Source organism: Triturus cristatus, chromosome 1_1 (assembly GCF_964204655.1).
Source record: "Triturus cristatus chromosome 1_1, aTriCri1.1, whole genome shotgun sequence".
Lineage (NCBI taxonomy): Eukaryota > Metazoa > Chordata > Amphibia > Caudata > Salamandridae > Triturus > Triturus cristatus.
This window is the reverse complement of record NC_140579.1, coordinates 1,157,052,323-1,157,066,613: the sequence shown is the minus strand read 5'-3', so window position 1 is coordinate 1,157,066,613 and position 14,291 is coordinate 1,157,052,323. Positions and strand designations below refer to the sequence as shown.

The window sequence follows — 14,291 nt, the reverse complement described above, 5'->3', positions numbered from 1 at the left end:
GGCATTCTTGCAGGACTTCAATGGCAAGGTAGTGTGGCCCGGTCCGCCCACTATTTCGGCGGAGTTGGGCTTAATGACTGGTGCCGCAGGTAGTGAGGGATTTGGTGCCATACTCGATACCGAGTGGGTGGCACTGCGGTGGCCTGCATGGTGGGGGGAAATTGGCTTGACGGGTAACATCGGTTGCCTGGAACTGTTCCCCATCTGGGTGGCATTGACGGTATGGCCAGAACAACTGCGTAATCAATCAGCGGTGTTCTGGTCAGACAACATGACTGTTGTTGAATGCATCAATCAACAAGCTGCACGGTGTAAAATGATTCTCCGCCTACTGAAGGAGATTGTATATTTAGCTTCATGCATATGAGAACAATTTAGAGCCAAACATGTGCCAGGTGTTCTAAACCATGCTGCTGATGCACTTTCTCGCTTTAAGATGCAGGTTTTCAGGGAGCACCTCCCGGCTGCGACGGTCTACGCCACCCCCTTCCCAGAACTACTCTGGCAGATTGGTGCCCCCAACTACCGGACCTTGTGGCAGCTAGCCTAGCACCCAAGACCAGGAAAGCATATGAAGGTGCGTTTTGGGCATATTGTTCTTTCTTGGGAACGGAGTGGGCTGGGAAGTGGCCCGACACGGGGGCACTCCTTCAGTACCTGGGTTTTCTAAAAAGGGAAGGGCGTTCTGCGGCAGCAGCTAAGCGGCATGTGGCAGCAATCTCTTTCTTTGCCCAAATCAGCGACAAAGGGGATACCACCAACAGCTTTACGGTTAGGAAGGCCTTAAAAGGTTGGCAACGCCTCCAAGGGTCTGCCCCAGATACGAGGTAGCCAATCGGGGTGGTGCTGCTGACATCTTTACTAGGAACCCTCCCCGCGATCTGCAGCACCTCAGGGGAAGTGCGGTCGTTCGCTGCCGCATTTTCATTGGCCTTTTATGGCGCATTTAGGATTGGGGAATTGGTGGCCCAAAACAAACAGGATGTACACGGCGGCCTGCAGTTTGACCACATTAAGGTGAAGGGGGGGACACTACTGATATCGATTAGGAAGTCCAAGACGGATCAAGAAGCACAAGGGGATGGGGTAGTACTGCATCGTGCATATGGTAACCCATGCTGCCCCCTCTCACATGTGGAAAATTACCTGCAGGATAGACCCTGTGACAATGGGGGGCCTTTACTAGTACACACAGATGGGGTCCCACTCACACCTTTTCAATTTAAGAGAGTACTGGACATGGCAATCCTGTGAAGGCAGGTTTGAACCCAGGCTGTTTTGGAACTCACTGTTTTAGGATAGGGGCAGCCACTGAGGCAACGGCTAGGGGCCTACCTAGCAACAACGTCCAAAGGATTGGGAGATGGGCCTCCAATTGTTATAAGCGCTATGTGCGACTACATATGCTGTGAGTGGGATATTTTGCCAGACGCTGACGCATGTGTCTTTCTCTGCTTTCATTACAGTTTCTCAAACCTGTCATGCAGGGGGGAAACTGAGAACACCACAACAACAGCGGTGGGCAAGTCAAGGACCATCAGCACTGGAAAAAGGATCACAGATTGTGTGGATGTTGGCCACTCGTATGTAAGGCGTCTGTCTAATTTTTCTTTACAGGAAATTATAAAGCCAGGGCACGGCAGGCCGGTTTTGAGATAGCTTTCCATGGGAAAGGGGGCTTCTGCTTCAGTCAGTTTAGGAGTATCGTGCTAGACTTATTGGAAAAGGGGGGGGGGCTCCTACCAATATTATTATTCTGCACCTAGGGGAGAACGATCTGGCAAACTTGGGAAGAAGAGGGTGTGTAGAAACCATAATCTCAGAAGTAGGTTGGTTAGCCAAGACATGCCAGGGATGCACTATCTGGTGGTATCAGATGATACCCCGATTCCAATGGAGGGGTGGGGAATCTGTAAGGGCATTGAATCACTCCACGAGGAGAATAAATAACAAAATAGAGAGACTTTTCAGGGCTCCTCATCCACAGACCATCGCCCATGGGTGCATTAGGGGCGAGCCATGCTTCCTAAAACACGGTGTTCACTTGTCCAAGGTAGGTAATGAAGTGTTCTTAGAGAATATATTAGCTTGGTTGGGTGGCCTCAGCAACAGGGCATGACCTTCTAGTGAGCGCAGGGGGCCAGATAGTCGGTCAACTACGCTGGCCTGTGGCGGTAAGGTCATGATTGGTGAGCAGTAAATTTAAGGTCCTTAGAGGGCGGCGCCATTCTTGAATGGGGTCGCCCAAGTGGGAGGGACAAGTGGTCTCTCCTAGAACTCCATGGGTGCGGGGGAGGAGGGAGTCACGCTTTCACTAGGCTGGTTGGCCACCCCGCACGTGCACAACGGTGCCAGTAAATGGCGCACAACTGCAAGGGCCCCTTTTATGGAGATAATGTACAGAGCGTACGGGGGTAACCGGGGGGGGGGGTACCCTCACGGTGAACGGGCCCTCTGCGCATGCACACTCCGGCTGGAGGGCGTGGTTAAAATTGATAAGTATCTGACACCAGTTAGTGACCTTGCTGCAGGCCCAATTAGGTACGCAGAAAATAAAAACTGTAATGATTATTAAAGATATGTTAGATTTGGATAGGAAACCTTTGTATTAGAGTTACGTTAAGGTTAGCCATCTGACATCAATTATAATCAATGTAATGTATATTTTCTGCCAAAATTTATGTGAATACTGTAAATTTTGATAAATATTTATTAATCTTTGTTTAATAAATACGGCCGGGGAGGTTCTACGCTCCCCACATCCAACTTCTCTCCTGTCACTTTCTTGTCCTTGGTAGGGGAGGAGGGGGTGTAGGTAGTACCTGGCCACATTGTCTAGCAGTGATTCTTGCAGCAACATTAGACTCTGTATGTAGCTCCAGTCCCCTGGAAGAAGATGGGAGCGTGTGGGCATCCTGTGTTTTCCATACCACACACCTTCTGCACATAACCTTCGAAAAGGAACTTTATTAACTATGTACATTTTTTTACTGGAATCTGCACGGTGTTTGTAAGTTTCCATTGTTTGATAACCAAAGTGATTGCACAGGATCACACATTTTTACCGAATGAAAAAGTCTGGATTAACAGAAACCCAGGTTGTGTGCTGCCAAAATTCACAACTTCTCACCAGATTGCACACTCCCGTGTCACTGTAGTATGTTGGAAAAAGCAATAAAAACGTAGCATTGTGTTAAATGGGCAGGAAGGTGGTTTTCTTGTACCAAGCCCACTAGCAGAGCTAGTTCACTTTTACCCCGCTCTAGTTCTGGATGTTGAGATCACGTCCTTAGCACTGGAGGGTGAAAGCACACTCCGTAAGCTGGAGAGCACCTCCTGTAAAGCCGGCTATGAAGCTTTCTGCAGTGAAGTTAGTCTGATCTTTCCGGGCAAGCAACACAAAGTCTGGCAGAGGGTGTCTTACCTCTGTGGACCTGTGATGTCACCTGGGACTACATGGGTAGATATGGCATAGCATTCAGTACTGCTTGGTGGCATGCCTACGGGTTTAATGCATAATTGTAGACATGCACACAGTGCTCCCCAATTCAGAGGGATAGCAGTGATGTCTGTGTTCATGCCAAGCATCATTGTTCCAGATGGTGGCATTCAGAAGTTGTGCAGCAATTTAAAGGTAGGGATAGCAGACTCCTTCCAAATGAGCGACATCACCATTGCAAAAGTAAAAGATGGTGATTTGAATTATGAACGGAACCTTTGTAAATGTATAAAGCCAGTGTAAAATTGGAACACCGATTGGGGACTTGTGCAGGACCATCTCAATCTTTTACCAGCATAGATTTCCTCTACTCCTTATAAGCCATAAAGGACACAATTTGAGCAGGGTTTTGTGTTGTGGCCCCTTTCAGGCCCCCCAAGGCAGATAATATCCTGTTTTAATTAGATCCATGAGACCCTTGCTGTTTTGTGTGTACATGAGTTAGTGTACACCTACACTCAGAAGCTTTTCTTCCCTGCCATTTTGGCATTTAAAAGTGAGAACCAGAAATGTGCAAATCAAGGACAGGTAATATTATTATTTATGTATTTATTTTTAACAGATTTTATTGAGTTTTCATAGTCAATCAAAACATCATTACAACCGCTCCATGCGGTATCAGAGCACAACTCATCATAATGAGCAACCCAATCTGTCAATGGCAACCAAGAAAGGAACAAACAACCATCAGACTATTCCATCCCCCTAATCCCCCCATAGGCAAAGACAAGTAATATTGTTTTTCCCAAATCTGTGTCCACTTGTTGGGACACCCTCTGGATTCGTACACTGTCCTCTCCGTCAACATGCACCAATCCATGTCTTTATCCCATGCTGTCAGTGACAGTGGTGCCTGCGCCCTCCACAATCTCGCAATATTCCGTTTAGCAATTATCATTCCAAGTGTCACCCATATTCTCTTATTACCCATCACTTCCTCCATACACTTCATCAATTCAGACCAATAATTCTGAATACCCGTACATTCCCAAAGTATATACACGAAGGTGCCCTCTTGCCCACAACTCCATATTCTGTGGAGTATTTTCAGTTGTTCAGGTCCAAGCCGAGAGGAGATAGCAGTTTCTCTGGGGAAAGCTAGTGCTTCAAGCCATTCCTTATCCTCCAGTCCCGCTACGTCATGTTCCCATCAAGCTCGGAACTGGAGGAGGGGGTCACACGTGTTATTGATAAGTTTCTTGGATATCAGTAAAATGGACTTCTCCGGCATGTATTTGTCTAAGACCCTGTCCTCTAACGGGGAGAAGTCTAGTGGCATCTCTCCCTTCGTTATCACCGCTTGCAGTGCATGCTTGATCTGTAGGTATCGAAAGTGCTCAGTGCTAGCGAGGTCGTACTCCGTTTTCAAGTGGGCTAATGTTGACTACCCCTCCCACCTGCCAAAGATCTCCAACCTTGGAAATGCCAATTAAATCCCACCGGTCGAAACCCTTGGTGTGTCTTAAATTGCCAAGTAGTTCTGCGTCCCAGAGTGAGGTGGCCCGTGTGATCTTACCCTTCCAGCCCAGGCTTCTCATGGCTGTCCGCCACACTTGGACCGCATGCCCAGTGGGCCCGACAGTTTCAGTTTGGTGGAGTTAGCATAAAGTGCCCCTGTGAAGCCCCCCATGGAAGCAGCCACCTATCCATTTGGTATCCAGGGTCCTCCTGTGGCCTATATGTGCACTGATTAATTGCAGTAAGTTGCGCTGCCCAGTAATATCTCTTGATATCTAGGAGGCCATTTCCAAGTCATACCACACTCGTGTGAGCTTCTGAATAGATAGACTGGGTGGTTTTCCCTCCCACAAAAGCTCTCTTTGGGCGCTTTCTATAGATTTGAAGTACTCTGTACCGACTGGGCGAGGCATATTTTGCAGAACATATAAAGAGCATGGTAGGGACATCATTTTGAATAATGCTGCACGCCCCAATAGTGACAGCGGGAGAGATTTCCAATGTGAGACATCAGTTCTAAGTCTTTGCAGCGGGGGCAAGAGGTTGCGTTCATAAAAATGGGTCGGATCTTTAGAAATCATGGATCCCCAGATATTTGAATCCTGTTTCTGCTTCATTAATAGTGAAACCCCTGAGTAGGGTGGGCAATTTATCACTGAGAACATAAATGACTGATTTGGACCAGTTAATACTATATCCAGAGAATCTCCCAAATACTATAAAAATATGCATTTCTCGATTCAGGGAGGCACCGGGCGACGCCATATACAACAATATGTCGTCGGCATATAGTGAAAAATACGGTCCTCCCTGTTCTCGGCCCACTTGAGTCCTCTTATGATAGGGTCTTTCCGTATCCACATTGCCAATGGCCCTAACATGAGGGCGAAGAGCAGTGGGAAAAGGGAGCAACCCTATCTGGTGCCCCTCCCAAGAGTAAATATTGAGGACTTTCGGTTATTAACTACAATTTGGGCCAGTGGATCTTTATAAAGGAGCTGAACCCTTCTCAAAAAGCCCGGGCCAAATCCCAACTTCTTTAATACTGAGAACATATAGGACCATTCAATCGTGTCGAAAGCCATGGCCGCGTCAAGAGATACCACCACCGCATCCTCCCGCATTGTGTCAGCTCGGTCCAGCACTCCATGCAATCACCACAAGTTAAGAGAAGTATTCCTGGCTGGCATGAAGCCACATTGGTCTGGGTGCTCTAGCTTGGTTATGACTCATAGTAAACAGGTAGCCAGTATTTTTGCTAGGATCCTGGCTTCAGCATTACGCAGTGATATTGGCCTATATGAGGAACATACATTCTTGGGTTTCCCACTTTTGTGGATGACCACTATAGTTGCCAACCGCTGGTCTATTGGGAGTGATCCTATCTTGCTACTCACTTGAAACATTTTGGTCAGATATGGTGCTATCTTGCTCGGGCAAGTTTGTACAGTTCAATAGGCAAGCCATTTGGGCCCATCGACTTGCCCGTCTGCAATTCTTGTATGGCACTTTCTACCTCTGTACTTTCTAGTTCATGCTCCAAGTTCACCCGGTCTTCATCCAAGAGCATGGATAGGGAGATATCTTTCAATAGAGATTCCACGACAGCTTCCGTGTAAGTAGTCTAGGATGTATGAATCCTGCTATAGTAGTCCACAAACGTATTCGCAATCTCTTGCGGCTCAGCGAGTCTCTTGCCAGATTCCGCCATGAGTTCCACCACAACTCTATTGGCTTGCTCTCTGCAGTAGGCCTCCCACAATGTCTGCGCTGAGTCAACCGAGTTTTCATTCTCTTTAAAGTAAAGCTCGGTTTCCCGTATGATTTTTTCATTTATCTGAGGGATCTTAAGATACCTTGGACTTATCGATGCCGTCCTTCCAACCCACGGTGCCCTACCTCTATCAGGGCCCAGATGGGCGAGTGATCTGATATACCTGTTGCCAGGTGGTTTACCTCTCTGATCTGTTCTAGTTAGTCCGCCGGTGTTATGATATAGTCTATCCTGGACATGCTGCATTCGGCCCCCGAGAAAAATGTATATTGCTGTGCTATGGGATGGAGCGCCCTCCAGGTGTCCACTAGTTTCATCGCTCCCAGAAAGTTATGGATTTGTGTAAGAGCAGGCAGCAGGTCCCTTGGGGGCCAGCGATCTAGCCTGTCTGAAAGGATTGAGTTAAAATCGCCCCCAACAAGGAGTCTCCCCTCTGGTAGGGTAAGCAGGAGGTCACCAAGGTCCTTGAAAGCTGGGGCCTGGAGGCCAGGTGATATGTATACTGACACCAGATTTAGAATACGACCTTCCCATCTCCCTGATCTCGCTGCGAATCTACCCAGGTTGTCCGTCCATGTACGATCAATCACCATTTGGAAGCTTTTCCGTGTCATAATACCCACTCCCCGGGACCCGGAGCCGAAGGCAGAGTGTGCCACGAGCTTAAATCCCCATCTTGTCAGTGCCCTGCACTCATTCCCCAGTAAGTGTGTCTCTTGGAGTAAAATCACAGTGGCCCTCTTTAGCTTGTCGCCCAGCCCATTCACGTTCCAGGACAACAATTTAAGTCCTTGTTTCGTTAGTGGCCCCATTTCTACTTACAGCGATATTCTGTCATGTCCGGGGAGTCCCTGAAGTACTGGGTTTTTCAGAACCAACCCAGCGGTGCCAGGGGACACACCCGAAGACTTCGAGTTCTTCCTGTTTCAGACTACAGAAACACAGAGTCTTCTAGATGAAGTCAACAATCGTATTTATTGGCTGCAGACCAATCACAGGTATCCGAGAAGTACAGCACGGTGTATGTTCTCAGGAGACTGCTCCCAACCAAAAAACAGTCTTTTCTTATATACAGAATATTACGCTCTGGGCAACACCGCCCCTATTTTACAAGTGGTCGTTCACATATTTTCGCTTCAAAGAAAGAGCAAAGTCATGATGATAATCCCACATTTCAGCTCGGTCAGCCCATAATTATTTACCCAGCGAGGCTCAGAACCCTCATCAGATATCAGCAGACCCCAATAAAACGGACACCTCCTCCTCGTAAAACAAGCCATAAAGTAGGAAACAGAGTCAGGTGTGAAAGAGATTAGTCAGGGTTTGTGTGGGATGCACGACTTTATGATGTGTCGGGCCCTGATGCTAATCCCATTTGGCCGCAGTAAAAGGAACCGGTCGGGCAGGACTGACCTCGGGCAGCGGAGTCAGTTTGCACAGGTCACAAAGAAGTCACAGAAAGATTGCGTGTCCTTTAGGCCTAGGCATGGCCTCAGTGCGCAGCCTATGTGAGGGCAACCACAAAATGGTTACCGTTTTAAAATGGAACCCGAGGGTTTAATATGTAGTATTGCATACACAGTGAGTACATCGGGGAAACGTGACAAAAACACTCATACATACCGCATTAGTCATTTGCGGTCCGCTGATACCAAAATCGGCATGGTAGGACCATGCTACCAACATGGTTCCGAAATTTACAGTACCACAGACCCTCCTTTTGCCCTTACATAGGCAATAACTATACTCATACTAATCTGAGTCCAGGTCCATATTCATAAAGTCTTAAAGATGTTGCTGTAGCATCATCCTATTGCTTAGCTCGTCCCTTGATACAGGGTTCCTTACACATGATGCAACACAGAGGCTACACATTGCAGGAGCACACTGTATACATAGACAGAACAGGAAAAGAATGGCTAAGATCGTCCCCGTGACTATTAGAATCTTCCATCCCCAAGCTGATATCAGTCCCCAGAACCACCCCATCATCGACCAGTTTCCTTTATCCACATGAATGGATTCGGAAATCTTATGCAGTTTGGAAATGGCCTGATAGACTGTCGGAGCGTTATCTGGTATGAAAATACAGCAGCTTGATTGGATAACCTTACATACCCCACCACGGTCTGCAAGTAGGACATCTAGAACCATACGGTTCTGCAACGTCATGAGGCGATCCGCTTGGAGCTCAGCTGTCAAGTTACCAAGGGCACCAGCCGTTACATTAACAGTGGTTTCAACTACACGAGTCAGTTGTCTCATGTTCCTACTATTGACCATTGGTCCCCAAAACGGCAGGAAACCCAGGAAAATGTCTCCCGCTTCCTGACCGGCAGTATCCTCCTTACTAACAACGCCTCTCACAACTCTGGTCTTGTGATAATCAGAGGCGGCAGTAAATGTCGGCGGTAGCAAATTTGCAACATAACACAAGCCCGAAAAATCAGGGGGCAACCATGTATATGCTCGGTCATTACAAACAAAGTATGTACCCTTGGCAGCCAAAAACGCAGGGGAAAACTGTGATGGAAAAATTTACGTTTCAGCACAGTCACTCTTCCCTAATTGAGCTCTTGGATTCTGACCATTACCTTGTAAACAGAACCGACCTATGTGGGGTACGACCCAAATCGGAGATGAACTTTTACGCTGTTTCTCGCCCAGACTAATGCTATACCCCGTCGCGTTCCAACCCACATAAGCTCGCAACTCATCCTTGGGAATAGATGAATATGCATCGATGTCTCTACTCATATCAGCAACTCCTCTCATCAAGGCTTTATTGTTCGTGCTAGGGCTAGTGGAACGCGGTGGTCGTGGGGAATAGGTCTCAAGTGCAAAAATGAACATAGTCTGGAATGCCCATGATGACCCATTATAGCTAAACGGCAGCACTAGATACGGGATACCCTTATCAATGGTATGTGGCATCAAACCACACACCCAGCAATTTGTTGTGTTCATAACTAGTTGGTGCTGGTGCAGGAGTTGAATAAACGAATTGTTTACGAACTCAGAACGTCTAGCTTGTTCGTGTTCAGGCAGAGGGTGGAAAGAGTGTGAGGGAACAGTAGGAGGAGGTATGGTCTGTATAGTGGGTGTAAACGGCACTTGAAAAGACAATAATACATTACCTACAGAAAACATCATCATGCTAAATAGTACAAACAGACATAATATTACAAAACGTTTGCTATTCATTACTTTACATATTCTGCTCTTAAAATTTATTTCCTCAGCGGGTCTCTCCATCTCGAAAAACTCCATCCTCTAATCGTGCTGTTCGCGGCGGATGAGTGTCTTCTGCTAAGGAGTACACCTGTCAGTCCAGGGAACGCCCTAGACCAACCAGACCGTTGACCTAACGTCTCCGGCTTGTACCCCAAAGTCTTGGCACCGCGACCCTGCAGCTGAACCCGGATGGCGGTTCGAAAAAGCAAAAATAAGAAAGTTTCTCAGATGGAAGAGAGAGCTGCACTTCTCCAAAAATATCAAAGAAAAAGAATCTTTATTTGTCCATAGTTCTCGGCCTCAAATTGTAACGGCTTCTTGTAGGTACTGTTTGGTCTTGAAACAAGAGTTCAGGCTCTGTAGTGTCCAATCGAATTGACGGTGGCACAGCTTCTTGCAAGATGTCATCACTTTCCTTCTCAGAAAGCGTTCCTTTTACTCATGCATCGCTAAAGGGCAGAAAACGAGGCACAGTCTCAGTCTCTGAGTCAGCGATCCCTTTCTGGACCCACTGGTCGTAAGGCAAAGGGAAAGGGACCCTCTTGCAGTGAACGCCGTGTATCCAGTTCTTTTTCCCTTTTACTCGAACAGCCGAGATGGGGGCCGATCCAACGGGGCTCATCATTCTTTGTCCTTTTGAAGTTTTTGACCAGCACCCATGATCCAGGATTGATAGGATGTCCTGGAGCTTCAGAGACCTGAGGCAGAGTATCATGCACCTGTTGGTGTAAAATGCGCAATTTAGCCGTCAATTCATACAGGTAATCAAGCAGTACTGGATGTTCAATCTCGCTGAATTTTGTCGGTCTTGGCACACCCCATATATTGGCCGGACGGCCAAACACAATCTCGTACGGACTAAGTCCCACTCGTGAATGCACAGTCATTCTTGTTGATAGGAGTGCTAAGGGCAGAGCATCAGGCCATTTAAGACCAGAACTTGCTTGAATCTTAGCCAACTTGAGTTTCAAAGTGCCATTGTAACACTCTACTAGTCCAGCTGATTGGGGGTGATTTGCAGCGTGGAATTTCTGCTTAATACCTAGTCCCTCACATACATTCTTCATCACTCGACCCACAAATTCACTCCCATTATCACTCCATACCATTCTCGGCATTCCAAACCTAGGGAGAAATTCCTTGACAAGGGCTTTAGCTGTGGATAAGGCAGTATTGTCTTTTAGGGGATAGGCTTCTATCCACCTTGAAAAAGCGCAGACAACAACAAGTACATATTTCAAATTGTTGCACCTTTCCATGTGGATGAAATCTAGCTGCAAAACCTCAAACGGATACGTTGGAGGCGCAAAATGACCAGCTGGAGTTGGGGTTCCCCTACCAGGATTGTATTTCAAACATACCATGCAATTTTTGACCACATTCTCTGCACACTTGGGAATTCCAGAATTCTGCCATACTGGAGCTAACAACTTACAAATCCCTTTCACACTGATATGCGCCATTCCATGTGCCATCGTGACCATTGGAAGCACATATGCATCAGGTAACAACCATCGCCGGTGCTCTGACAAATCAACCCAACAACCATTTTCATCCAATTTACCCTTACTTTCTTTCCACATAGTCAATTCTTTCTCTGTGGCTTCAGCTTGAAGGGACTTCACACTCTCTATCGTGTCTTCACACATTCCAACATCACCAACCCATCTTGCAGGGCCTGCAACGTACATTCGATTTGTAACATCTTTTGCTGTTTCTTTCGCAACTTCGTCAGCAAATGCATTACCACGACCAACATCATCGGTAACTTTCTTGTGTGCACTGCATTTCACAATCGCAACTTGTAATGGCAAGGTCAATGACTCAAGGAGATCATTCACCAACTGACCATTCTGAATCATAGTTCCATGCGAAGTCAGGAACCCACGTTCTTTCCACAAGCGCCCAAAACTATGGGCCACGCCAAAGGCATACTGACTGTCACTATATATGTTCACTTTCATTCCTTTCGACAACACGCATGCTCTTGTAAGGGCAATTAATTCTGCTGCTTGAGCCGAATTATGTGGTATACGTGCAGTTTCAACAATCGTGTGCAAAGTCATGATAGCATATGCAGCAGTCGTATCACCATTCGGAAGTTTGAAGCATGAACCATCCACCCATAAGGTACCTTCACACTCAACCAAGGCAGTATCTTTAAGATCCACTCTCCCTTTTGTTTCTTCTTCTGTTCTGAACAGACAATCATGTTGTTCAATCTCATCTGTGTCTGCTGAAATCGGCAATAAAGTAGCTGGATTCAACGTGTTGCACCTCTTTATGTGTACATGACTCGCTAATAGTGTCAACTCATAACCTGACAATCAAGCACTAGTTAAGTGCTGTGTCTTGGTCCTGTTTAATAACGTCTCCACTGCGTGTGGAACCATCACAATCAACGTGTTGTTCATTACTAACCCAGCAGACTGTCGAATAGAAGCAGCTGCTGCCGCTGTGGCTCTCAAACAACTTGGCAATGCCTTGGCTACCGGATCCAAAATTGACGAGAAATACGCGCACGGACGCTGTTTGTCTCCAAAAGACTGTGTCAGCACTGACAATGCACAACCTTCTTTCTCGTGAACATACAACGTAAAGGGCTTACTGTAGTCGGGGGTACCCAACACAGGAGCTGAACATAATGCATTACGCAATTCCGAAAAACTTTTCTGACACTCTTCAGACCACGGGACGGGATTTGGGGTATCTTTACATGTTAATGCTATCAAAGGTTTTGCCAGCAAAGAAAAACTCGGGATCCACTGCCTACAGTATGAAGTAATTTCCAAGAAAGCACGCACTTCTCTCTGTGTTCTTGGCACGCTCAATTGTGCAATGGCCTGAATTCTTTCTGGGGTCAGTTTCCTTCCCTCTTTCGATAAGAGATGGCCTAAGTAGGTCACTTCTTGTCGACAATATTGCAGTTTTGAGAGAGACACTTTGTGATGAAAAGTAGACAAATGACGCAACAACGACAATGTAGCTTCTTTACAAATCTCCTCAGTATCCGCGGCGATTAGTAAATCGTCAACATACTGACTAAGGGTAGCACCACTAGGTAGAACAATTGTATCAAGCTGCGCTTTTAAAGCCTGACTGTATATTGATGGACTTTCACAGTAGCCCTGTGGAGCGCGCTTAAAATGGAAGCTTCGACCTCCTAGACTAAAACCAAAAATATCCCTGCTCTCCTCTGCAATCGGGATGCTTAAGAAAGCATTCTTTAAATCGATTACTGAGAACCAAGCAGCGGAAGCTGGAATCATAGTTAACAAGGCAGTTATATCAGGGACAACTGGAAACTGTGGCACAACTATCTTATTGACCTCTCTAAGATCGATCACAAATCTGTAAACAGGTGGCTGAGAAGGGTCAGTACGTTTTAAAACAGGCAGAACCGGACTATTGCAAACGTTGCCTCTTGTCTCTTCAATTACATCCTTTTCAATCAAATCATAGATGATCGCTAACAATGCTTTCTCACCTTCATTAGAGATCTTGTACTGGGGAATGCGTGGCAATTGAACATTGGCTTTCAAAGTGACCACGTATGGCGGTATTTCTAAGAGACCCACATCATTAAGACCAGAAGCCCAAAGGACATCCGGAAGAGACGACAATTCAGCTGGCAGTTTATTCTTCGACAAATACATTGGAGAAATCACTTCCCTACCCAGTGTAAGTTGTACTCCCGAGGGGGAACAATATAATGTCGCATGTAATCTCTTTAACAAATCCAATCCTAACAGGTTTTCACCACATCCTGTCGTTAGGATAAGGGGTGCTTTCAGCTCACAGGGTCCAACAGAAAGGGGCATAGGACTAGAGATCGGGTTCCTAACCGGGGCGCCAGAAAAACCTACTGAAACATTCATTTCGCCAGACAAAGGCGCGCCAGGGAGTTTTGAGTGCATAATAGAACTCTTTGCAGCACCAGTATCCAATAGAAAAGGCTCTGATACACCCGCTGTAGTCACCTTGACATACGGTCCACTCTGGTCCACTGGCACTGAAACAACTCCCTCTCTCTGTCTATGGCTGTCCTAGTAATCATTACCTTCCGCATTTTCATCTTCCGCATAATAGTCATCGTTATAGTACTGAGCTGTCCTACCAGTTTATTTATTTATTTTTTAATATTTATAAAGCGCAGCATATACCCTAGGGCGTCTTGGCGCTAAGAAACCAGTTACTTGTGGTGAGAAACGTGGGGATGGAGGAATCATTGATCGAACAGCCAAGTTTTTAGGAGCTTACGGAAGTGAAGGAGGGAGGGGCTCTGCCTGATGTTTAGGGGTAGAGTGTTCCAGAGCTTTGGGGCTG

At 46.6% G+C, this 14,291-nt stretch overlaps 1 protein-coding gene across 2 annotated transcripts in view; it reads left to right on the top strand.

Moving 5' to 3' along the window:
* The window catches only part of LOC146871779 (uncharacterized), a 490,516-nt gene that overhangs the window by 437,837 nt on the left and 38,388 nt on the right, over positions 1-14,291 (top strand). Inside the window, exons 3-4 of one of the 2 annotated variants that reach the window (XM_085651396.1) lie at positions 437-577; positions 1,467-1,583. The exons of the other annotated variant lie outside the window; for it this stretch is intronic. Of the exons in view, the coding sequence (XP_085507522.1) occupies positions 437-577; positions 1,467-1,583 (258 nt within the window). The remainder of the gene's footprint in view (positions 1-436; positions 578-1,466; positions 1,584-14,291) is intronic. 2 annotated transcript variants of the gene reach the window in all.